Genomic DNA, 22599 nt, shown 5'->3' on the forward strand with positions numbered 1-22599 from the left:
AACGCCTCGCTCTTTCATCTCCGACCAACGCACCGCACCGCCCTCCTGCCCTGCACCCGCAACCACTCACTCGACGCACCACCATGCGCCCGAACGCGAACCCGCCCTCCCTCGCCAGAAAAATGGACGCCATGCGCCTGATCCAGCGTGCGCTCCCCACCTCACCTCCCCTCCCCTCGCCCTCTTCCTCCTTCCGTACACTAACGACTAACGACGCACCCGCCAAGGCCTCATCGCGTTCCGGCGCAGCAGCCACGGCATCGACGAGGCGGACATCGCAGTGGTGACGGTGGCGCCGGCCGCAGACGCAGACGCAGCGAAGAAGCTGTGGCGCGTGCGCGTTGTTGTCGTTGCGAGCGAGAAGGGTGGTACGGCTGATGAGCAGGTGCGCGTGCTGCTGGATGGGGAGGCGGGGAGGACGGAGTATGAGGCTGTTGTGCGTACGCTTTATGCACTTGAGTAGGGTGGGTGCGGTGGGCTGGGGTGAGGTTGGGCTTACCTACTTACTTGCCTAGCTTTGTGTGCGTGCGTAAGGCTGCACGTAGCATGCGGAAGAGGCCAGGGTAGATGGGTTGAAGTACGGATGTACATACAACGTACAATAAACCTCTTTAATCTTGACTCTCATACTGTTCCTCTCTACAACACTGAACCCTTATAAACAACCCAACTACGCCAACCGCAACCCAACAACCAACAGCCTCCGTCCCCAAATCCTTCCAAGAGCGCCACCACCCCCACAACCACCAGCACCACCAAAAGGGGCCCTAAAGCGCACAAGCACAAGCACAAGCCACAACCACTATAGTCCACGACCCGGACCATCACTACACACGCACATACGCATGCGCGCTGAAGCCAGCCACGGCATGGCCAAAGCAGGTCTGGTCTGGGCTGGACGTGGACTATAAGTACGTATGTATGTATTTTATTTATAGTAGTATAGGTGGAGGGCATTATAGTAGGTGGGAGTTATAACGCCCGCAAGAGATATATATGTATGGCGGGTGTTTAGTGCGTAGCTAGGCAGCTAGTAAGGCAGTGAGGCAGGGAGAGGTGTAAAAGAGCCGACTATACTTCTACGTTTATACTTATAGCTACGTGCGGCTATAAGTACCTAGATAGTGTTTGTATTGTATTGTACATATATATGCAGATCCGACTGATCCGACTAGGTAGACGTCGGCTCGGACCTCGCACCTGCCTATTGTAGGTACTGGGTGGACAGTGGTGGACGTGCCCGCGATTAGGATCAGTGATCACCTAGGTACCTAGGCAGGTACATACCTATTGCACTCACCCACTCACTCACCCACTACCCACTAACCTACAACGTCCCATCCCAACCCGTCCCAACCCATCCCATCCCATCCCGTCCATCCCGTCCCCCTGGCCTGACATCTCCCCACAATGCGCCCACAGCCCACGCACCATGCTCGCGCACTAGCACACGCCACGCCATGGCACACACGGCCCCGCCCGCGCATCGCGCATCGTACGGCGTGGCCCCATGCGCAGGCCATATTGTACCTGCCAGTGCCATGGCCATATGTGGTATTGCATGCGCGCACGGCACAGGCGCAGGCAGGCAGTAATAGCCGAGCCGAGCCAGCAGGGTTTAGCCCGCCCGCACGCTATCGAGCGCATGCCATGGCATGGCATGGCACGGCGTGGTGCGCAAATAGCGAGTCGCGGTGCGCGGTGGTGGGCGTGGCGGCGCGTGAGGGCACGCGACGCGGGGCGAGGGCGGAGGGTGGTACCTAGATTTGGGGGTGAGGGTGTCGGGCCGAAGAGGAGGAGGGCGCGAGAGGGTTGGATGGATGGAGGGAGCGGAGCGGCAGGAGGCAGGCGGTGGGTGGGCGTGCAGGAGGAATAGGGTCGTGGTGGGGGTGCGGATGGGCGTGTGTGTTTGTCTGTGTCTGTCTGTGTCTGTGTGGGCGGGGATGGAGGAGAAGCGGAGCGGAGAGGAGAGGAGAGGGAGCGTGAGCGCGATCGACGCGATGACCGGAAACCTAGGGCTGCAGCGGACAGCGCTCCGCCGTGCGACGCGACGCGACGCTTAGCGGATCGTGCGGGCGGAGAGCGCACCACGAGCGAACCGCGGTGGCGACAATCACGCGCGGGGAACGCTGTGCGACACGATGAAAGAGACTGAGACGAGCAAGAGGAAACAGACAAAAATGAAGACCGGAAAAAGAGATAATAAAAAAAAGCAAACGCGGAAGATCGATTCCCGACATCTAAAACTCCCGCAACTGACCCAACCCGTCCCATCCCAAAGTTCCCCACCAAGGCTCGCGCAACAGCCGTCTTGGTTCGCGCGGGCCTTGCAAACAGCACCGCTCCCTCGCGTCTTCCTTGCCGTCCATATCGAAAGTCGAAAAACAATTCGGCGCGAGAAATGATCAACTTCGTGTGCGTATTTGGCCCAGAGAGGCGAGGGACAACAAAAAGAGAACAATAAAGGAAAATGAAGAATCAGACTCCGGAAACCCAGCATTCTCTGGAAGACGGTCCAGGGTATTTTGGTATGATGAGTGGTGGCAGTTGTAAGGAACGCAAATGCTGCGGCGGGGCGCAGCACCCATTTGATTCAGACGTAGTAGTAGGAACATATATGAATACAGAGGAAGAAAGTCAGAGGTGACTAGCTCTCGTCGGGCGGGCCAGAGAAGAGGCCCAACCGCAGGCGGTGCGTCTGGCGAATCGGGTCAGTCGAGGGCGCGGGGTCGGCGAGTGAGACAAAGGGGGCACGCGACTTACAAACGGGAGTTTGGGTATCACGACGGCAATGGTCGCCATGAAGTTAATAAGGAAAAAGGTCAGGTCGTAGTGGGTGTAGTGAGTGCTTATCAGGAAGAGGAAGATGGGCACGCTGACGAGGAACTTCTTGGCCGGCGTGTACTGGTCTCCGTTGTCAATCTGCTCCCACATGTTGAGGTTGTCGTAGGCGCCGGCGTTGAAGTCAAAGGGCACGCCGCGCACCCAGTGGAACATGAGGTACGAGCCAAACATGTACGAGATGTTGGTCAGGGTCCACGACGTCTCCTGCGACACGCCCGGGATGATGTCGAAGAGGATCTTGAGGCAGATGATGAGGACGAAGTGGATGACCCAGGCGCCTGGCACACGTGTCAGCTCGGGGCGTCTCGTCCGTCTCGCGCAGCTTACCCTTTGCATTGACCCATTCGGCGTTGAGGTTGGGCAGGGCGGCCTGGTCGCTGATGTGCTCCAGCGACTCCGGGGGCTCCGTGTACATCAGACTGGAGGAGCGGCGCCTCCTGCCGACCTTGTCGCCGCTCATGTTGCGCTCGGCATGGGCCTGGCTGAGGTGACCGGGATGCGGATCGACCTGGAAAGAGGTCGTCCGGTTGATGAGTATGGGCGACAGTTTGGCGGTGTTGTGGAGGTTATGGGGAAAAGTGCGGGATCGGCAGTCGGGGGGTGGACGCAGCGAAGGATGGATGGCGACGCGGCGACAGGGGGGCTGTTGAGGTGCAGTGAGGCCTTTGGGCGTCGTGGAGAGAGTTGTAGCGGAAGCGCAATGCGTGGAGGTGGAAAGGTGAAGGTGGATGGAAGAGGAGAGAGTGACGGTGGGAATGTTTGCTGGGGGGTGATGAGCGGCGGTCGGTCCCTTGAGGCTGGACGGAGTGGAGACTTGACCAGGGTCGGTGGTGTCGGCGCGGCGATTCAGATTCACGAGCCTTGAGCCCGTGAGCCTTTCGTAACGGGGGCTTGCGTACATCCAACTCCACCCTCCATTCCACCAACACCACACCATGGCCACACTTGACGACATGTCCCAGGGCCCCGACCAAGCCCCGCCACCGGTGCCGTCCAACAACAACTCCATGCCTGATCCCATGGACCTGTCGGGCCAGGTCAACAGGCCAGCCTTCAAGTCGTGGAGGTGAGGGTGCACTACTCATCGCATCATCATCATCATCATTATCACCACCACCGCTAATCATGCCGCAGGAAAAAGTATCGCAAGATGCGCATGCGCTTCGACGACCGCATGCGCGAAAGCAACATGCTTTTCCGCGAGGAGCACAAGGCCATGGCTCTGGCCCGTCGTCTGCAGGAACAGAACGAGTGAGTGCGCCTTCCACGTCGTCGTCGTTCGCACCGTGGTGTTGACCTGTCATCGCTAGCCAACTCCTCGACCTGCTTCTCGACATCAATGAGAATGTCAAAATCCCAATGCACCTCCGATACGACATTTGCTCCAGCTCCGCCGACGTTCCCGACGAGGCAGGCAACCTAGAAGCCGCCCAGCGTCGGCTGCACGAGGCCCGCAACGACCTGGCCAGCGGCGTCATCACGCCCGAAGTCTTTGCGCAGCTCGAGGCGCACGTAACGCGGCAGCTCAGCGACGCGCCGATCAAGACGCTGACGTCGCTGCTGCGGACGCCGCACACGCGCGAGCCGCCCGACCCGCTGCCCGACGAGCTGGACATTGGCAGCGAGCACCCGCCGGGCTACCTGAGCCCCAACCACGAGGACGAGTACCTGCAGGCGCTGGACAACGCGCTCAACGACCCGGCCAGCTACGATCCGCAAGACTCGTCGGGACGGCCGATCCGGCTCGCCGCGCGCGACATCCCCAGCGAGAAGGAGCTGCAGATCCGCAACCCGGACTCGGTGTACAACTGGCTGCGCAAGCACCAGCCGCAGGTGTTCCTGCAGGACAAGGAGAACGACAAAGAGGGCGGCGAGGGGACGGGCAAGGGCACCGGAAAAGGCGCCGGCAACGGCCGCAAGAAGGGCGGAGGAGGAGGTGGCGGCGGCGGCGGCGGCGGCGGTGCGGCCAATGTCGCCACGCCCTCCAAGACGGAAGCCGACGACGAGGAAGGCGGTTTTGCCCCAGAGACGGGTAGCGCGCGCGGCAGGCGCAACAAGGACGACGAGCCGTACCGGCCCAAGGGTGGGAGCAGCCGGCCGACGAAGCGGAAGCGGGAGGACGGCGAAGCCAAGGGCAGCCGGAAGAAGGCGCCCAAGTCGAGCCTGGGCGGGCCGGCCATGTGAGGCGGCCGACAGGCTTTTGTACGATACCACGATGGCGGAGTGTAGACGTGGAGAGGCGCGGGCTTTGGGCTGCGCATCCATATACACGACGTTGCTTACGAAGCTTGCTATTACTTCGGATCGGAGAATACTACTCTTACTTTTCTACTACCTATCGGATACTCCATGTTCGTCTGTATACCAAGGCCTAGCGGGAGTTATGGGCAGAGATCATCAGACGTGGAGCGAATGCCAGACGTCGAGTTGGTCAGCACTTCCGACCCTGGTATCAAATATCCCGAGTAGATTTAGCGCACCTTTCGCATATCTTTGCCATTATACAAGAGAGATGTCGATCTTATCAGACTGGACTGTACCTACTCCTATAGATATTGAAATCAATCTCACCCGCTGCAGCACACGCAAACCCCCCAACCACCATAGCTGATCACCTCCCCACCCACAAATACTAACACACAACGCACACAGCCAGCCCTTCCCCCTTCCCCATCAACCAACACCAACACCAACGCGCACGACACGCGCACAACACGCGCACCCAACGCGACGCACGCACCCACGCCAACCGACTGACTCGCGTCCCGCTCTATCTCATACCGCGGCCCCGCGGCACCGACCGACCTCCAGCTGCTGCTTTAACCACCTACCAGCCCGCGCTCGCGCGTGTGTTTTGTTTCGTTTCGTTTCGAGCGGGGCTGTGCGTGCGCCCGCTCCGCTGCTGGCGGGGTGGCGTTACGACTTACGTTTTATGACTTACGGCTTACGATACGGGGGCGTGTTGTTGTTGTTGTGGGGTGCGCGTTGGTTGGGTCTGCTGTTGGTACGGGCTTATGCTGGTTGCGAGGTGGTTGCGAGGTGGGAGGGTGCGAGGGGTGCGAAGGGTGCGAGGGGTGAGGGGGAGGGGTTCTGCGGAGGGGCTTGGGCTGAGCGGAGTCTGTGCGGAGAGACAGGAGGAGGGCGCGGGCGCTGGGTCCGTGGCGTCGTGTCATGTCCGGGTACGGTGCTTTGTGGTGGAGGTGGTGTTAAGGGGCGGGGGGAAGGGGAGAAGGAGAGGTGGGTGGTAAGGAGAGGGTGTGGAATGGGGGTGGGTTTGAGGGGGTGGTTTGGGGTGATTGAAGGTGAGCAGTGTTTTGATGGAAGGGAGAGTAAGAGTCTGGTCTGGTTGCTTCGGCTACGACTAGGTGGATGGTGTTGAGTGGTGCACCGCAGTCGTCTTCCATCTCCATCCTGGATCGCATGCACGCTGGCTCCAGGTATGTACGACGGTAAGTACCCCGATCTCTTTTCCTCGCAACAGTCACATTTCTTCCATCTCTCTTTCAGACAAGAAAAAAAAAACTCGATCGCCGACGAGCAAGCAGTCCACCGCGGTAGGCAGGTAGCACAAAGGCCATTTGAGCTGCACGAAGCCGCGCCGCCGCGCGTTTGACACGCCTGCCTGAGCCGTCTGTCTCGTGGCGGGGAGATGCGCGATGCAAGCGGGCGGCGGCTGCTGCGGGATAGAACTAGGTGGGGATCTTGGATATGCATTGTGCTTGTCTGGGGGGTTTGAGACTGTTTGTCTTTGCCCTGTTGGCTGATTGACCATCTGTTTTGCTGTCTGCCAGCGCGCCTGCTGGCTTTGTTTCTGTTTATTTGTCGCCTGCGTCTGGCAAATGCTTCGTTCTTTGCTTTGCTCTCTGGTTGTCATATATAAATGCGCCTTCTTGAACGGCGGGCTGTCTTTTCTCCATCGTCTCCGTTACTGTTCTTACTGCTATCTATCCATCACTTCAATTTACTACCTACCTAGTTCAAACACATCCACACACACACAAACACACCATGCACCGCAGCATCCACGCGCCGGACCCCGCGTCCCCACCCCCACAACAACAGCAGCCCACGACGCTGCACCGCCCCAGCTGGTTCATCTCGCGCGGCAACGGGGTGCTCGTGCCCGTGGTAGCGGTCGACGAGCTCCCGCCCGACGTGCGCCTGCCTTGCGCCCCGCGCAACATCAGCTCCGACGATGCGCGCGGCCTGGAGTACCTGGGCGAGCGGCCGCGCACCGGCGAGCTAGCGTTCGAGTTGGTGCGCGGCGAGGCCGCCGCGAAAGAAGAGGCCTGGAAGCAGTATGTGGCGCCTGATGCCGCTGTGCGCAAGAAGCTGGGGATTGCCGGGGCTGGTGAGAAGACGGGCGAGAAGGACAGGAAGGTCAGTTCATCTCTCCACGCCTCCTCCTCCTCCTCCTCTTCCTCTGCCAAATACACACTGACGCCCTCCCCGCAGACCACCACCACCACCACGACTACACCCACCAACCCCGAAACCCGCTCCCCAAGCCTGTTGCCCCCCTCGGGCCGCGAGCCTGACCCCGCCCGCAAGCACTACTGCACGTACTGGATCCGGACGGGCGAGTGCGACTTCGTACAGCAGGGCTGCCGCTACAAGCACGAGATGCCGGACCGCGACACGCTGCGCAGCATCGGGATCCTGCACACGCCGCGCTGGTATGCCGAGCGCACGGCGATCCGGCTGGGACGCTCTGAGCCGGCGCAGCCGACGTGGCTGCAGCTGCGGGCGAAGGCGGAGAAGGAGAGGGAGGAGCGCGAGGCTAAGGGGTTGCTGGCGCCGCCGCTGGTGCCGGAGAGGCTTGCTGATGATGCGCTGATTGATTTGGGGGTGGAGGAGCCTGTTGCTGCTGCTGCTGCTGGTGATGCTGGTAATGCTTCCGTCAAGCTTGCCAACGCTGCCGGCTTCTCTACCACCACCAACAACAGCAGCAACAACAACAGCAGCAACCTCCATCCGCGCCCCAGCTCCTCCCTCCCCCCCTCCCCTCCATCCGTCCCATGCAAAAAGCCCCTCTCGGCCCTCACCACCGGCGCCGGCACCATCGCCCAGCCCCTCAAGTTCATCAACTACTTCCCGGCCGAGATGCAGCGGCAGCAGCAGCAACAATACGAACACCACCACCCCAAGCGCGCAGAGCCCGAGCCACAGAAAGCAGCGAAAAGCACACGCACGGTCAGCACCACAGGCAGCAAAGCCCCCACACCCGCCTCGGCAGCAGGCCTCCGCGCCTCGCGCTGGGCAACAGCGACGACGGGGGCGGCGCCGGCACCGCTGCTGCTCCCGCCACCGCACCCACACCGCGTAACCGCAGTTAGGACCAGGACTAGGACCAGAGCAGCAGCGGAAGCTGAGCCAGAGCCAGAAACAGAAGCAGAAACAAGCGGCTACACCAGCGGCGTGGCGGCTATTGACATGGACTCTGAGACCGAAACCGAGACTGAAACCGAGATCGAGATCGAGTCCGCCGACGACAACAGCGAAGACGAAGACGACGCAGGCGCAGGCGCAGACGCAGACGCAGACACAGCCATAGTCAAGACGAGGCGCTCGCCCCCCCTCCCCCGCTCGCCTTCGTTAATTCCTGTGCCTGTCTCGATCCCAATCTCCAGCACCTCCTCCTCCTCCTCCTCCTCCTCCTCCTCCTCTTCCACCACCGTCTCCGCTAACACCAACGTCGCCAGAGCGGCAAAGCGGGCCGGGAGGAGCGTTAGAGGCGCTGTCAGCGGCAAGAGCAACAGCAAGAGCAACCGCAGGACCACTGAGACGCCGGCGCCAACGCAGACGACCAGCACAAGCGCAGCCCTCGCCGCGCGCGCGGTGCGCGTCCGAAGGGTTGGGGACGCGGTGTATTGCATTGGTAACGGCAAGGGAAGTGGGAGCGGTGAGGGTAGTGGTAGTGGTGGCGTGGGCGTTACTTGCAGTGGGCATGGGCATGGTGCCAGCACAGGCGTTGGTGCTGCAGGTACCAGTGCTAGGACGGCGCGTGCGCGTGCGCGTGACGGCGCTAGCGCTAGGGAAGAGCGCGAGCGCGCGAGGGAGGTGTGGCGGGCGGTTGAGGCGCAGCGGGAGAGGTTGGGGCGGGAGGGACGGGAGGGTAGGGGTGGGGTTGCTGGGGGGGGGAAGGGGGAGAGGGTGGAGAAGAGGGAGAGGAGGGAGAAGGAGAAGCGCACGGGCGTGGGGAGGAGGGGTGTCGTTTGAGTTGCGGTGAGGTGAGATAAGTTGGTCGAGGAGGGTATTGCCGACCAAACAGAGAGAGACGGGACCGGGATCGGCGGACTGCTTTATAGAGCTGCTTATGTTGGCGTTGGCGTTGGCGTTGGTTATGCTTATATTCCCTTATTTCCTTAAACATTCTAAGTACGAGACGAAGCACGGCTAAAATAGGCGATAATAATCATTTTACGAAGATAGAGGTAGGCGTCTTGTACTCATACTCAGTTTATATTTAAGCATCACGCAGACCATGTCTTCCACACCGCCGCTCTACGCGTCCTTGTCATCTCTGGGTACGAGTAGGTGCGCTTGAGTAAGTGCGCTTGAGTAAGTAATTGACGCGGCTCACTTCTTCGCATTGGGTTGTGATGGGTTGGGTTGGGTTGGGTGTGGTAAGGCAGGCGCAACAGCAGGCAACGAGGCGCGCGGGAAGAAGGCCGTGATTGGGCGGCCATAGGAGTGTGGTCGGGCTGCGAACGAGCTTATACGTGGTAGGGAGGAGTTGTTCGAGCTGCCTGTAAGCATTGATGTAGGTATAGGAGTCTATCCTTGCCATCCAGACCTAGGTAGTGGGGGCGAATTGGCATACTCTTTTTCTGCTTCTGCTTCTACGCTGGAGCTCACTGTGAGGGGGATGGGGGCTGGCATGTCTATGTCTGTACCGCGACGAGCTGACTATCAATGTGAGTGTTGATATACCAAAACGCAGTGTCTGTCCGGGCCACAGCAGACAGAGAAACAAAGACAATAACAGCGTGGCCGATGCCGATATGATGTTGATATTACGCGTTACCCAACCCTAACCAGGGCGCCAGAAACGCCAGACACGCGGGGAAAAGAAAATGAAAAGAAAAAGGAAACGAAAAAAAGAAAATTAAAAAAAAAAAAAAAGGCAAAAGGCCCGCCTAATGCGCTTCCTGTCATCGTAGAGACAGCCCCTGTACGGCCTGTCCTCTTTACTCGTGCGTGCCTAAATGAAGCCGTCTACGCTGGGTCGTTCCGTCGTCTATATGTATGCTTGGGTTATTCGTCTTTGGAGTATCGCGTGCTTGGTGGTGTCTGTCCTTTTTCTTGCTTGCTTTGCTCTTTTACTTTCGTGCTCTCTTGCTCGCTTTGCTCGCCTTTACATCCGCCCCTCGGGAATGAGCTCATAGTCGCCCTCTTCTGGCAACACGACAGCGGCGCCAACGAGCCCGCACACCGTCATCACTAGCACGCTCCAGCTGACTGTGCACAGGATCCAGGAGTTGTCGAGGTGCCAGCCGGGGGGGAAGAAGCGCTCGTCGTGGTCGTAGAGGAAGGCCTAGACGTCGACGTCAGCACCAGCAATCACACCCATCTGCACGCCATCTTTCCCTCTCTCTCCTCCTCCTCCAACCCCACCAACAAGCACAAACCGAAAACGCGCAAACGTACCACAACCGCCATGCCGGCAATCTGGACCGCAGCCGCCAGCGCCAACAGCCCCGAAATGACCTTGTAGCCCTTATCGCGCTTCTGCTTGCCGCCGAGCAGCACGACGGCGTAGCCGATCAGCGCCGCGGCCTCGATAATCACTGCGAACGATATCAGGAACCCGACTGTGCGCCACATGCTGCAGAAGGACCAGTTGTCGCCGACGCAGTCGGCGTGCTGGGGGAAGGCGCCGCAGCCGCCCGTCACGCTGTCGCAGCGTTGGTGCAGCCCGTACGAGACGTGGACCGGGTGGGCGTGGGCGCCGTGCTGCGCGCGTGTTAGCTGCTGTACATATGTAGCCTTGATAGAGCACACGACCGGCCGGGCGCACGGTTAGGTTTGTGTGTGTGGTTTGGTGGGTTTGTTTGTTTACGGGGGACGTACGCCTTCGGCGGAAAAGGCCATCCAGCGTGGCGCGATGATGCTGGCGAGGGTCATGGCCGTGGCTGCATGCGGCGCGTGGGTTAGCCTTATCGCTCGTTGCTGGGGGAGAGAGGCGACGTGCCCGCGATGGTCAGCCACAGGCCAATGCCGTACACGATGCGGCGCGTCATTGTGGCGGCGTCGAGGGTAGGGTGTGCGTTGTGCGGTAAGTTTGTATTGTGTTGTGAGCGAGAGAGTAGAGAAAGAAAGCTAGCGACAGGCAAGGCAGCAGTCTAAGCCAACGGCAAGCAAAAGTGGAGTGAGATCAGAGCTTCAGCTGAAGAGGTCGATTACACGCACGCAGACGCAGTGGAATCTCACGAGATGGGCGATCTGGACTCGCCAGATAGATATAGATACCCAACTAGCGGCCTGCAGCCGTGTCACAGGTTGCCGGTGCTCATTGGCGCTTCCCAGGAATTACGTCGCTTGCCGCGTCCAAGCTTCTCACCGCACCCGCTCCGCACCAGTGCCTTGCATCGTTCGCCCACCATCTGACCCCGTGCCTTATCTTTGCCCGACGTGTGGGTGTGCTACTAGGATCTATCGTTGCGACCAGCTGCTGGGATCAGTCATCCATTTGCGTGATTAGTCCGGCTTTTTCGTGCTAAACCGTCTTTAACCTGGGATAGAATCGGTTGCTTGAAGGGACCGACGGCCTTCGCGGAATATATGCCAACCATACCGAGGAACTACAGTCAATCCAGAGGACATGGTCCTGGCCGCAGGGCTGAATATGTGGGTATGAACACAGGCTCACCGGGCACGAACACAGATATCCGAACGATTTTCGAGCGCTGCCGACGGAGTACTCCTGCCGTACCTAGGAGCATGAGGAGACCTGGTGGAGAGGTAGATAGTATAGCTCCAAGTATATATTTGAAGTGATCCACAGGGAGCATTCCAACCTACTTATAGGAGTATTTAAATGAGCATGGTTGCAGTATCTATGATATTTTAATTCAAAGCGATCTAGCATACTTTCGCTTCTACGGAATTATATTTACTATGGGGATGAAGAACCATATTTACCCCTTCGTCTGTAGTATTCCAGCTGTAATTTGAATTTCCTTAGCTAGATAATAAGTAAAATCTTCGACATCATCAAGTACTCTTTAGGCAGTCATGATAAGTTCTAATGATATGGTCAGTAGTCGCCAGATAACCACGTGAAGATAAGAAGATACCAGGATATCAAAGTGTTCAAACAGATATTAAAGCGTGGATATACAAGGATACAAGAGTGTTTAAATAAATACAAAGGCACGAATATGTGAAGGTACGAGAGTAACCTATGTGGTACGAGAACAGAAAAAAAACACGGGGGTATAAGAAAATCCATATACTTTTGCAGGTGCATTTTATATGTGGTAGGGGAAATATTTAGAAGGGGTCGGAAATTACCCTGGGGCTCCAGAAAAGAAGTATCAAGCTTACCTACGTAGACGACCAAGAAAGCATCGCATATACCCGACCTTGACCATCGCACTACCGCATCAGGAAATAAAACAAAAAATCAGTCCCAGGAGCATTATCCATTGTTACGTTGATCCAACATTAAGCAATCCAGCACGACGACATAAATGCGAACAGAAACCTAGCTCTTGGCATGCACACATAGTCCGATTCCCCCCAGAACAAAAGCCATGCCAATCCACGTATCTAAAACATGGTGAGTTCAGCATAACGTCTCCGGATCCGCAACGTACCTCTTGAAATGACCTTCTTCTCGGCCCACCACTCGCCCAGCACCGTAAACAAAAAGGCCAGAGAATTTGTGATTGGGACCGTAAGACTCAGCTCTATGCAACAGTAGGTACCTAGGTCAGCCCTAGCCCAAAACCGGCCCACGAAACATAACATGACGTACCAGCCTGGCCAATCAGTAAAAAGAACCACACGCTGCCCGTCACGTTCAGCAGCAACGGCACCGCGTACGCGGGCCTGCGCAGCAAGTCGACAACCGCGAAGATGACGGTCCAGAGCTTGCGCTTGACCCACGACACGCTCGGGTCCTGGAGGTACGGGCGCGTCGGCGGGGTGTAATTGACGGCGGCGCGGCGCATGAACGGCGTCGTCAGGCCCCAGGCGGCGCCGACGAGCAAGAAGCCGAGGATCCAGCGGAAGATGGAAGGGGAGGGCTCAGGGTGGGACGAAGGGGGTTCGGGGTCCATTGCGCCGGTGGGTTGGTGGAGAGGGAGCAGCGGGCGGCGGCGGTTGTGGGGAAGCAGCCATGGAGTGAGGTCTCGCGCGCGGGAGACGACGACGGGGCGGGGCGGAGCAGCAGCATCTACCCTGATTGGCGGAGCGGGGCGGAGCGGCGGAGGTCGGCGCGGAAACATGCCGCCTGTCTCCAGCAAAAAATGTCGCCCGCTCGAACGTGAAAGCAACCTACATGCAGGCCAACTTACGTCGACGTCGACACCCACACCCTCATTCGACCTCACACCCGTACGCACGCACACACGCACCCTGCAACAATGGCAGCAGAAATCCGGCCGTTGCAGCCCGTCAAGCTGCCCGCGGCGCCCTCGGCACTGACGCCGGAGCAGAAGTACTGGCGGACATTTTCGTCGCAGCTGCTGCTGCCGTCGCCGCACTCGTCGCCGATTACGAGCGTGACGGCGCCGGCCTTTTCGCCGTCGGCGTCGCAGCTGGCCGGGCCCGAGACGTTTGCCGTGACGAGCGGCACGCGCGTGCAAGTGTTTAGCAGCCGCACGCGCAAGCCGCTCAAGACGATAACGCGCTTCGGCGTCGAGGACCGCGCGCACTCGGGCGACATCCGGCGCGATGGGCGGGTGCTCGTGGCCGGCGGCGACAGCGGCGCCATCCAGGCGTTCGACATCAACTCGCGCGCGATCCTCAAGACGTGGAAGGAGCACAAGCAGCCCGTGTGGGTGACCAAGTGGAGCCCGACGGAGCTGACGACGCTGATGAGCGCGTCCGACGACACGACGGTGCGCCTGTGGGACCTGCCCAGCGACGCGAGCACGCAGACGTTTGTCGGGCACCAGGACTACGTGCGCTGCGGTGGCTTTATGCCGGGCCAGGCGGACCGCCTTCTCTACTCCGGAAGTTACGACCAGACGGTGCGGCTGTGGGACCCGCGCGTGCGCGGCAAGGCCGTCATGGTGTTCAAGCACGCGGCGGCGGTCGAGTCGGTGCTCCCGCTGCCGTCGGGCACGACGCTGCTCGCGGCGGCCGACAACCAGATCTCCGTGCTGGACCTTGTGGCAGGACGGCCGTTGCAGATTCTCAAGAACCACCAGAAGACGGTGACGAGCCTGGCGCTGGGCAGCAATGGCGAGCGGGTGCTCAGTGGAGGGCTGGACGGACACGTCAAGGTCTTCGAGACGACGGGGTGGAACGTGGTGGCGGGGTTCAAGTACCCGTCGCCGATTCTGTCGCTGGGGGTGATAGCGTCGGGCGCGGCGCGCGAGGACAAGCACCTCGCCGTGGGCATGGAGAACGGGCTGCTGTCGCTCAAGACGCGGCTGTCGGGCGAGCAAAAGGTCAAGGCGCGCGAGCGGGCCAAGGAGATGCAGGCGCTCATGGAGGGCCGCATCGAGGAGTACGACAAGAAGCGCAAGCGCGGCAAGGGCTGGGAGAAGCGCCTCCGCGGCAAGGACTTTACGGGCGAGGGCGCCGACATTGTCATTGACGGCAACGAGCGCGGCAAGATCCGCAACATGAGCAAGTGGGAGACGGCGCTGCGGAAGGGGCAATACGAGCGGGCGCTGGACTTGGTGATGGAGAGTCAGGTATGTCTTCAGCAACAAAACAGCACCAAACCAAAACCCAATCCCAAGCTAACGCCCACTCGCAGCAAGCCAACCCACAAGACACCTTAACGCTCCTCACGGCGCTGCGGCACCGCTCCGCGCTGCGCGTGGCGCTCAAAGGGCGGGACGAACTAACGCTGCAGCCGGTGCTGAAGTGGCTCACGCGAGCAGTCGGGGATCCGCGACACGTGCAGCTAGCGGCGGACGTGGCGTTTGTGCTGCTGGACCTGTACGCCGAGGACATGGGGCAGAGCCCGGAGATCGACGCGCTGGTGGACCGGCTGCACGAGACGGTGCGCCGGTGCGCCGAGATTAGCCAGCAGGCTTGGAGCACGATGGGGATGCTGGATATGCTGATGGCGGGGGTGTGAGGGCGTATGTGGTGAGGGGTGAGGGGGTGAGGGAGTTGGGGGTAGGATGGAAGGGGGGAGGGGCAAAGGGTCACTTTTTTTAGTTCTTTTTTTTTTTAGTTTTAGTTTTAGGCACACTTCACGGCGTGCATCATCAGAGAGAGATAGAGAGAATAGGCCTGAGCGATGAAAACGGGCGCACGCTCACGCCCACACGCAGAAGTGTGCGTGTGCAGGCCCTTGGTTGGCTTCTTGCATAGCGTCGGCGTTTCGAGGAGGGGAAAAAGAAACTGAAATTGTGTAGGTAATAGGGTATCAAAATCAAATACTGCTTGCTTGCTATAAACAAACGTATTATGTATGTATGTATGTATGTATATCGCTTTTGGTGAGGGTGGGGGTTTGGGTTTGGGTTGTTTGCTTGCTTGTGATGTGCGTGGCGTGGCGTGCTACCTACCTATGGGGGGTATGGGTGGGTGTCGTGCTGGTGTGTTTGATAGGTAGTGCGTGCCTGTATGAACGGAAGGAACATTGGCACGTTTCGCTTCTGCATCACCGCGAAGAGCGAACAACAGTTGAATCGTACAAGTTCTGTCCTTGTCTCTAGCCCTGTTCCATGCAGGGTATATATGTGTATTTTACAATCCGTTCGTCCAAATACATGGCATCTGTCCTACGCGTTCGTGTATGTACGCTTTCCTACCGCGCCTTCTCTTGCCATGCTCCCCTTTCTCTCGTCAAACACACACACCCCTCCCCCCCACCTGCCGGCTACCACTACCACATCAGGTGCTGGCGCTGGCGCGTGACGGGCCGGTCGGGCAGCGGCTGCCACACCTTGCGGTTGTCGCGCTTCTTCTGCTTCTCCTGGGACAGGCGGATGCGGGTGGCTTCCTCCTTGAGGACGACGGAGATGCCTAGTTGAGTGCAGAGTTAGCCAGGGGCATATCGACACGGGGCGTCATGAGAAGGGCAGACTCACTAGTCGAGGGGATGCGCATGACGTTGACCATGCCGCGGGCACGGATGTCGTACGCGCGGCCGTACTGGCCGCGGCCAACCCAAGCCTGGTCGACGTAGATGCCGGTGCGGTCGGTGACGAGCTTGCGGCGGCCGTCCTTGAGCTCGATCTCGGTGGGCTCGCCCTTGGTGCCCGTGGCCTCGCCGAGGCCCATGCCGCGGCTGACGACGGCGTGGTCGCGGGCGTACTGCAGGTGCTCGAGGACCGACTTGGCCGCCTTCTTCTTGCTGAAGCGCATCTGCGTGATGGCGTCGTCGATGGGCTTGCCGGCAATCTGCCGCGCCAGCATCCCCAGCTTCTTGACCGACGTCTTGATCAGGGAGCTCTTTTGCAGGTCCTCGCGCTCGGTGCGCTTCAGCTGGACCGTCTTGCTGACGCGCCCTCGCTGCCGCACCTCGCGGATCGCCATCTTGCGCTCCCATCGCTGGCGGGCATGCGGGGCGGGGTCAAGCGCGGCGGCCATGGCGGCCGGGTTGCGCGGCTCGTTCTTCTTGGCCTCGGCCTCGCGGGCGCGACGCTCCTCGGGTGTCTCGGTGGGCGCCTTGGCCTCGTCGGCGAAGATGGACGAGTCCGTCAGGTCGCCGCGCTGCAGCTCCGGCCGCGTGCTCTTCGGCTTGTTGCGCATGTATTCCTCCAGCAGCGGGTTCTTGGGCTGCTGCTTCTCGGAGCGCGGGTCCTGCGGCTGCTGGTTCTTGTTGCGCGGGCGCAGCGAGTTCCATAGATCGGAGATGAAGGTGCGGCGGGCGGTGACCGGGGGCGTGACGGCGGCGGGCAGGGCTGCTGCGAGGGCGTCAATGGGTGGGATTCTGGGAGGTGTGGGATTGGGGGGAGCTTACCCGGCCGTGGCAGGCACCTGGAGCGGATTGGCAAGCTCATGGTGGGCAGGATTGCTTGCGTCGTGCCTTCCGCCTGACAGAAAGTTGACGGTTGATGGTCGATGCTTGTCCGGGCGGAAGAACGCTGGGCCGGGCGGGATACCGGGCGGGATACCGGGCGGGCAGCCTTGTTGCCTGAGGCAGAAATGCCAATGCCAAGACTTAAGGCCAAGGAAACAAGAGAAAGATGCTCGAAAAAGGCAAACAAGCCGGTCCTGGTTGCAAGCCGAGTGGTGCCAGAGTCTGACTCTCAGGCATCCCTCCAAGGCATCCCAGACACCCACCCACACACACAGAAACAAGACACCCACACACGCACGCACACGCGCGCGCACACACAGACACACACACACACACAAGCGCCCGCCCGCCGCCCAGTCAGGCACCACGTCCGCCCTCCCCCCCCCCTTCCACCTCCCCCCCCCAGTCCCTCCCTTCGCACCCTCGCAAGCCACCCGCCCAATGCTCGCATTCGCAGTCGGCGCTGCAATGCACGCGTGGGATGATGCGCCCTGGTCCGCAGCGCCCTTGTACTCCCCACCACCGCATGCAAAGCCGCCGCGCCCGCCCTGTGATTCGCCCGGCGCGCGCCCCAGCTAATAGCCGATGTCGATTGACGTCCGTGACGTGGAGTTTGGCCGTGAATCTGTGGAAATCCAAAGTCAAACTAGAGCCTTTGATTATCAAACCTGCAAAAGCCTCGACAGCCATCGTCATGCCCGCCATTGTCGTCGCATGACCTGCTGCCTTCGACCCGCCGCCCGACCGCAACCCCCCGCCCCCGACGACGAACAAACATGGACATCAACTCGCTGCTGTCGCCCCAGGAGTCGCCCGCCAGCGAGACTCCCCCGCCCCTCGCGTCGCCGCGCACGTCGCCCCTCAAGCGCCCTGGCCGCCCGGTCAAGAGGAAGTCGTCTGGTCTGAGCCAGCAGATCACCGCCCACTCGCCGCCGCCGCAACAGCAGCTGCCGTATGCCCACCACCAGCAGACGCAGCAGCAACACCACCGCCTGCCAACACCTACCTCCTCGCACAATGCCGCCATGACCTCATACCTTCAAGGTGCCCAGAACGGCGGCCGACCCATGCAGCCGCTCAGCGCCGCCAGCACGCCCACGGCCGAGCTCAGGAGCCCGCTCGCAAACATTCCAGAGAGCCGCACCCCGCCCATTGCGCGCGCCCAGCAGCCGCCGCCGCCACAGCAGCAGCAGCAACAGTCGTCGTCGTCGTCGTCGCAACAGCAACAGCAGTCGTCGCAGCAGCAGCAGCAGCAACAGCAGCAGACGCAACCGCAACAACAGCCGCAGGCGCCGCCGCTCCATAGACACGGCTCGACGCCTGGCATGGACACGCTCGCAGGTGAGTGGGCGGCCGTCCGCGCGGCAAAGCAAGCTAATGCGTCGCCCGCGGCAGATCTGGCGTCGATGCAGCACCACCAGCAGACGGCCAGGCAAAACGCGTCGGGCTTGCGCTCGCCGCAGGTCTACCAGCGCGCGCCTTCCGTGGGGTGAGTCTGTCAGCACTAGCGCCTTCCGCATTTAGCTAACCCCGCGCCTGCGCAAGCTACAACATCCACAATCTCGCCCGTACCATCTCCTCCAGCTCGGCCAAAGACATCACCATGACCGACGCGTCCTCGTCCACCCCGCGCACCTATGCTGCGCGCTCTCTCTCTCAAGCTGACAGTCAGGCAATCAACGACCTCGTCGCTCACCTCAAAGACAACCCTTACGACTACGCGTCCCACGTCCGCCTCGTCAACCTTCTTCAGAAAGGTCTGATGCACCACATCCATCCCCCCGACAATCCCGATGCCCGGAACGATCCCTTCGCCTACGAACTGCTCGACGACTTGCGTTTGGCGCGCCAGTCCATGGAGGCCAAGTTCCCCGTGGGTGAGGAGCTGTGGGTCGCCTGGATCAACGACGAACAAAAGCTTGCGCGCACCACCGAAGACCGCCTTTCGGTCATGGAGCTTTGCGGCAAGTCGATCGTCGACGAGCCGAGCAGCTCGACGCTCTGGCGCCTCTACGGCGACTACATGCACCACCTCTTCGCCGCCGCCTGGGACGTCGAGCCGTCGAATTGGACCGCCGAGGATAAGATCGTGGGCAAGGAGGTCTTCACTTGGCAGAGCGTCATGGAAACATGGGAACAAGGTCTGGCGGCGACGCAGTGGCACCTGAACGACAGCAACTTGGTGTGGGACAGGTGGATGGAGATTATGCTGGCCGACCAGGACCGTCAGCCAAACTGTCAAAAGGTGCAGTATCTGAGGAATGCCTTTTCCGAGAGATTGGTGAAGCCGCACGCGACCTGGGAGAATACGTTCCAGATGTTTTCTACCTTTATCTCTAGGTTCGACAACGCCTCGTACGAGGACACGATGCGCACGATGCTCAAGAAGGCCGGACAGGCCAAGCAGCAATACACTCTCCGCGAACAGTTTGAGTCCAAGGTCGAGAGGGCCATGCGCGCGGGAGATCGAGATGCCGAGTGGGAGGCGTACTCGCAGTATTTGGACTGGGAGGTCAGAAACAAGGGCGTCTTCAGCTTCCACCTCGTCAACGCCGTCTACGAACGCGCCACCACCCGTTTCTCGATCGACCCGACCGTTTGGGAGGACTACATTCAGCTGCTCATCGAGAGCTCAAACTCGGGATTCCCGGTGTTGCCGGTCTGCGAACGCGCCACGCGCCACTGCCCATGGTCCGGTAGCCTTTGGGCGCATCGCTTGCTCACGCTGGAAGCGGAGGGTAAGTCTTTCGACGACATGGAGAGCGTCAAGCACAGCGCGACCGAGACCGGCATGCTGGACGTCGGTGGCATGGAAGACCTCTTGAAGGTTTACATTGCTTGGTGCGGTTACCTCCGGCGCAGAGCTTTCGACGCGCGCGGCACCGAGGATGACATTGACATTGCGGAAGTCGGATTCCGTTCCGCGCTGGAACACGTCAAGGAGATTGGCGAGCAGAAGTACGGCAAGGAGTGGGAGGGCGACCCGCTCTACCGGCTGGAGCGCATAAACATCAAGTTCATCACCCAAAGCGGCAACGTCGACATGGCCCGCGATTGCTGGAAGTTGCTCATCCCTCGGCAGGAGCAGAGCTACGATTTCTGGTACCGATACTACATTTGGGAGATGGGCATCTGGTCGAGATACAACGTGCGCGACAAGGAGAATGCCGGCAACCTCGAGCCTCCTCGGAGAGCGACGGAGCTATTGAGGCAGGCGCTGAAGAACGTGATGAAGATGGATTGGCCGGAACAGATAATCCAGATGTACCTGAACCACTGCGAACAGCACGAATCCGTCCACCAATACCGCTTCGCCATCATCGAGGCTAGAAAGGCAACCCGCGACGTCGCCGACAGGCGCGAGAAGGAAGCAGCCGATGCTGCGGCCGCATATCAACAGCAATATCTCGGTGCTGGCGTCGGCATGCCGGTCGAGGAGGATCCGAACGCAAGTGGCAAGAGGAAGAGGGCTGAGGATGCCGGGATCGATGAGATTGCGGCGAAGAAGAGCAAGCAGGAAGGATCCCAGACGGAGCCTCTTGGTGATGATTCGGCCTCTGTCGCAGCTCAGCAGAAGCGCGACAGGGAGCACACAACCATTATCGTCAAGAATGTTCCTTCGCACGTCAACGAAACGAGGGTCCGCCAGTTTTTCCGCGACTGCGGCAAGGTTATTAGCATCAAGCTCATCGCCGAGGATGGCGGAGCGAGCCAGACGGCCACCATTGAGTTTGAAACCCAGGAGGACGCGCAATTCGCGCAATCGAGAGACGGAAGAGAGTTTGAAGGCAACACTATCCAAGTCTCCATCGGCCTTGGTGCAACCCTGTGGGTCACCAACTATCCCCCCGAAGCCGACGAGACGTACATTCGCAAATTGTTCGCGCCGTACGGCGAGGTGGTCGAGGTCCGGTTCCCTTCTTTGAAGTTCAATACCCATCGTCGCTTCTGTTATGTTTCCTTCATCACGTCCGAGCAAGCGCAGGCCGCGTCAGAAGCGCTGGACGGCAAGCCGCTGGGCGGCAAGTACAAGCTCGTGGCCAGGATCTCAGACCCCAACAAAAAGGGTGATCGCTCGGGCGCCATGTACGAGGGCCGGGAGATTATGCTCGGCAACCTGGATTACACTACGGCGGACGACGAGTTGCGCGAGCTTGCGGCCCCGCACGGCGAGGTTGAGCGCGTGCGCATCCCCCGAAGCGTTCACAACAAGGGCAAGGGAACCGGATTCGTGGACTTTACCACCAAGGAGGCAGCGCAAGCTGCTGCAGCTGCGCTCAACCTCCAGGAGTTCAAGGGCCGCATCCTGCGCGTCCACATTTCGGAGCCGCGCGGCGGCAAGACGCACTCCACGACGGTCATGGCCACGAACGGCGCCGCGGCCGCCTCGCCCGAAGCCGACAATGTCGACGAGGAGATGCGCACGCGGCGCGAGCGCACGATTGCGCTGATGAACGTGCCGGACACGGTCAACGATGTGCGGGTGCGCGCGCTGCTGGCGCCGCACGGGACGCTGCGGAAGCTGATCCTGATGCCGGAGCACGGGGGCGCGGTGGCGGAGTTTACGAGTGTGGCTGAGGCGGGGGCGGCGGCGCTGGCGGTCGATGGGTCGGGGGAGCTTGGGGGCGCGGGCCGCAAGATTCGCGTGGGGAGTGTGGAGGAGATGAAGAGGGAGAGGGGGGAGTGGAGGGTTGATCGGATTGGTGGGAGTGGTGCTAGTGCTGGGGGAAAGGCGAAGGAGGGCGCCAAGGGTGAGAAGCAGCAGTTCCAGCAGCAGATTGTGCCGCCGAGGGTTAGTCGGCCGGTGCAGCAGGGGGGACGGAGAGGCGGCAAGGGTGGCCTGGGCATGAGGAGAGGTGGCGCTGGCACGGGTGCTGGTGCTGGTGCTTCGAGTAGAGGTGCTGGCGAGAGCGCGGGTGCGTCGTCCTCGGCTGCTGCTGCCGGTGGTGGAGCGAAGAGCAACGCCGACTTCAAAAAGCTGTTCCTTGCGGGCAGGAAGCCGGAGGCTGGCAAGGAAGGAGTGGCGAAGGAAGGTGGTGGTAGTGGTTCTGGTGATGGCGATGCCGAGATGGCGTAGATGGGATTGTAGTTGGTAGGTAGGTAGAGAAGTAGCATTTCCCACTGCTATGCTATGAGAAAATGGTGGTAAAGGATGAGTGTGTATGGTATCCGTTAGAATGCAGTAGCCGTGGTAGTGGGAGGTGATTTTCGGCCGTTGTGATGTGTGCCACGACCGGGTATAAATTGACGCCTGCTGGGCACGATCTTCTTGTTTCCTTTCAACACGCACACGCGCCCCGGGCTCAACATAGCAGCCTAGGCCAGTCCTATACTGTGCCTGTATTTGGGTTTTCGGCGCAACGGAGATGGGGGCCATGTCTCGCGCCCACTTGCTTCTTGTCCCCTCGAGGCCGCTTGCGTCATAGAGGGCTCGGTTGAGCCATGTGGTGGTGATGACCATCATTTTCTGTGCATCGTAGGCGTCGTCGTGCCCTTGCGGTGATGAATACTTTCATCGCTGTTATTTGATGGACGTCACCATACGGCGTAGAGATTTGTGACCCGTCGGTTTCTTTTTTCTTTTTTTTTTTTTT

At 60.2% G+C, this 22599-nt stretch overlaps 9 protein-coding genes across 9 annotated transcripts; 4 read left to right on the plus strand and 5 right to left on the minus strand.

Annotated features, from left to right (window-relative positions):
- Positions 1-2647: 2647 nt before the first annotated feature.
- Positions 2648-3304, minus strand: K452DRAFT_302131 (uncharacterized protein; the record flags this gene model as incomplete). Its single annotated transcript, XM_033542547.1, has 3 exons — positions 2648-2698; positions 2764-3122; positions 3172-3304. 3 exons carry the CDS (start codon positions 3302-3304, stop codon positions 2648-2650), a joined length of 543 nt encoding a protein of 180 aa, XP_033392932.1.
- Positions 3305-3757: 453 nt separating this feature from the next.
- K452DRAFT_291752 (uncharacterized protein) lies at positions 3758-5426 on the plus strand. Its single transcript, XM_033541244.1, has 3 exons — positions 3758-3910; positions 3979-4095; positions 4155-5426. The coding sequence occupies exons 1-3, from the start codon at positions 3780-3782 to the stop codon at positions 5026-5028; spliced, it is 1122 nt and encodes a 373-aa protein (XP_033392933.1). The 5' UTR covers positions 3758-3779; the 3' UTR covers positions 5029-5426.
- A 628-nt stretch (positions 5427-6054) lies between these two features.
- On the minus strand, positions 6055-6943 carry K452DRAFT_291754 (uncharacterized protein). Its single transcript, XM_033541245.1, has one exon. It carries the CDS (start codon positions 6716-6718, stop codon positions 6326-6328), a length of 393 nt encoding a protein of 130 aa, XP_033392934.1. The 5' UTR covers positions 6719-6943; the 3' UTR covers positions 6055-6325.
- K452DRAFT_302133 (uncharacterized protein) lies at positions 6853-9063 on the plus strand (the record flags this gene model as incomplete). Its single annotated transcript, XM_033542548.1, has 1 exon — positions 6853-9063. One exon carries the CDS (start codon positions 6853-6855, stop codon positions 9061-9063), a length of 2211 nt encoding a protein of 736 aa, XP_033392935.1.
- Positions 9064-9976: 913 nt separating this feature from the next.
- Positions 9977-10983, minus strand: K452DRAFT_291756 (uncharacterized protein). The gene is made up of 3 exons (XM_033541246.1): positions 10918-10983; positions 10495-10800; positions 9977-10381 (listed from the first exon to the last, which is right to left on the minus strand). Exons 1-3 carry the CDS (start codon positions 10969-10971, stop codon positions 10202-10204), a joined length of 540 nt encoding a protein of 179 aa, XP_033392936.1. The 5' UTR covers positions 10972-10983; the 3' UTR covers positions 9977-10201.
- A 1298-nt stretch (positions 10984-12281) lies between these two features.
- K452DRAFT_278864 (uncharacterized protein) lies at positions 12282-13166 on the minus strand. Its single transcript, XM_033539388.1, has 3 exons — positions 12827-13166; positions 12666-12758; positions 12282-12618 (listed from the first exon to the last, which is right to left on the minus strand). Exons 1-3 carry the CDS (start codon positions 13128-13130, stop codon positions 12554-12556), a joined length of 462 nt encoding a protein of 153 aa, XP_033392937.1. The 5' UTR covers positions 13131-13166; the 3' UTR covers positions 12282-12553.
- Positions 13167-13387: 221 nt separating this feature from the next.
- K452DRAFT_321916 (uncharacterized protein) lies at positions 13388-15115 on the plus strand. The gene is made up of 2 exons (XM_033544446.1): positions 13388-14717; positions 14783-15115. The coding sequence occupies exons 1-2, from the start codon at positions 13437-13439 to the stop codon at positions 15107-15109; spliced, it is 1608 nt and encodes a 535-aa protein (XP_033392938.1). The 5' UTR covers positions 13388-13436; the 3' UTR covers positions 15110-15115.
- Positions 15116-15480: 365 nt separating this feature from the next.
- Positions 15481-17035, minus strand: K452DRAFT_278869 (uncharacterized protein). The gene is made up of 3 exons (XM_033539389.1): positions 16946-17035; positions 16071-16889; positions 15481-16005 (listed from the first exon to the last, which is right to left on the minus strand). Exons 1-3 carry the CDS (start codon positions 16983-16985, stop codon positions 15866-15868), a joined length of 999 nt encoding a protein of 332 aa, XP_033392939.1. The 5' UTR covers positions 16986-17035; the 3' UTR covers positions 15481-15865.
- A 1037-nt stretch (positions 17036-18072) lies between these two features.
- Positions 18073-22082, plus strand: K452DRAFT_236158 (uncharacterized protein; the record flags this gene model as incomplete). Its single annotated transcript, XM_033537487.1, has 3 exons — positions 18073-18346; positions 18401-18494; positions 18551-22082. The coding sequence occupies 3 exons, from the start codon at positions 18073-18075 to the stop codon at positions 22080-22082; spliced, it is 3900 nt and encodes a 1299-aa protein (XP_033392940.1).
- Between the last annotated feature and the right edge of the window lie 517 nt (positions 22083-22599).

Source organism: Aplosporella prunicola (genome assembly GCF_010093885.1).
Source record: "Aplosporella prunicola CBS 121167 unplaced genomic scaffold K452scaffold_32, whole genome shotgun sequence".
Taxonomy (NCBI): domain Eukaryota; kingdom Fungi; phylum Ascomycota; class Dothideomycetes; order Botryosphaeriales; family Aplosporellaceae; genus Aplosporella; species Aplosporella prunicola.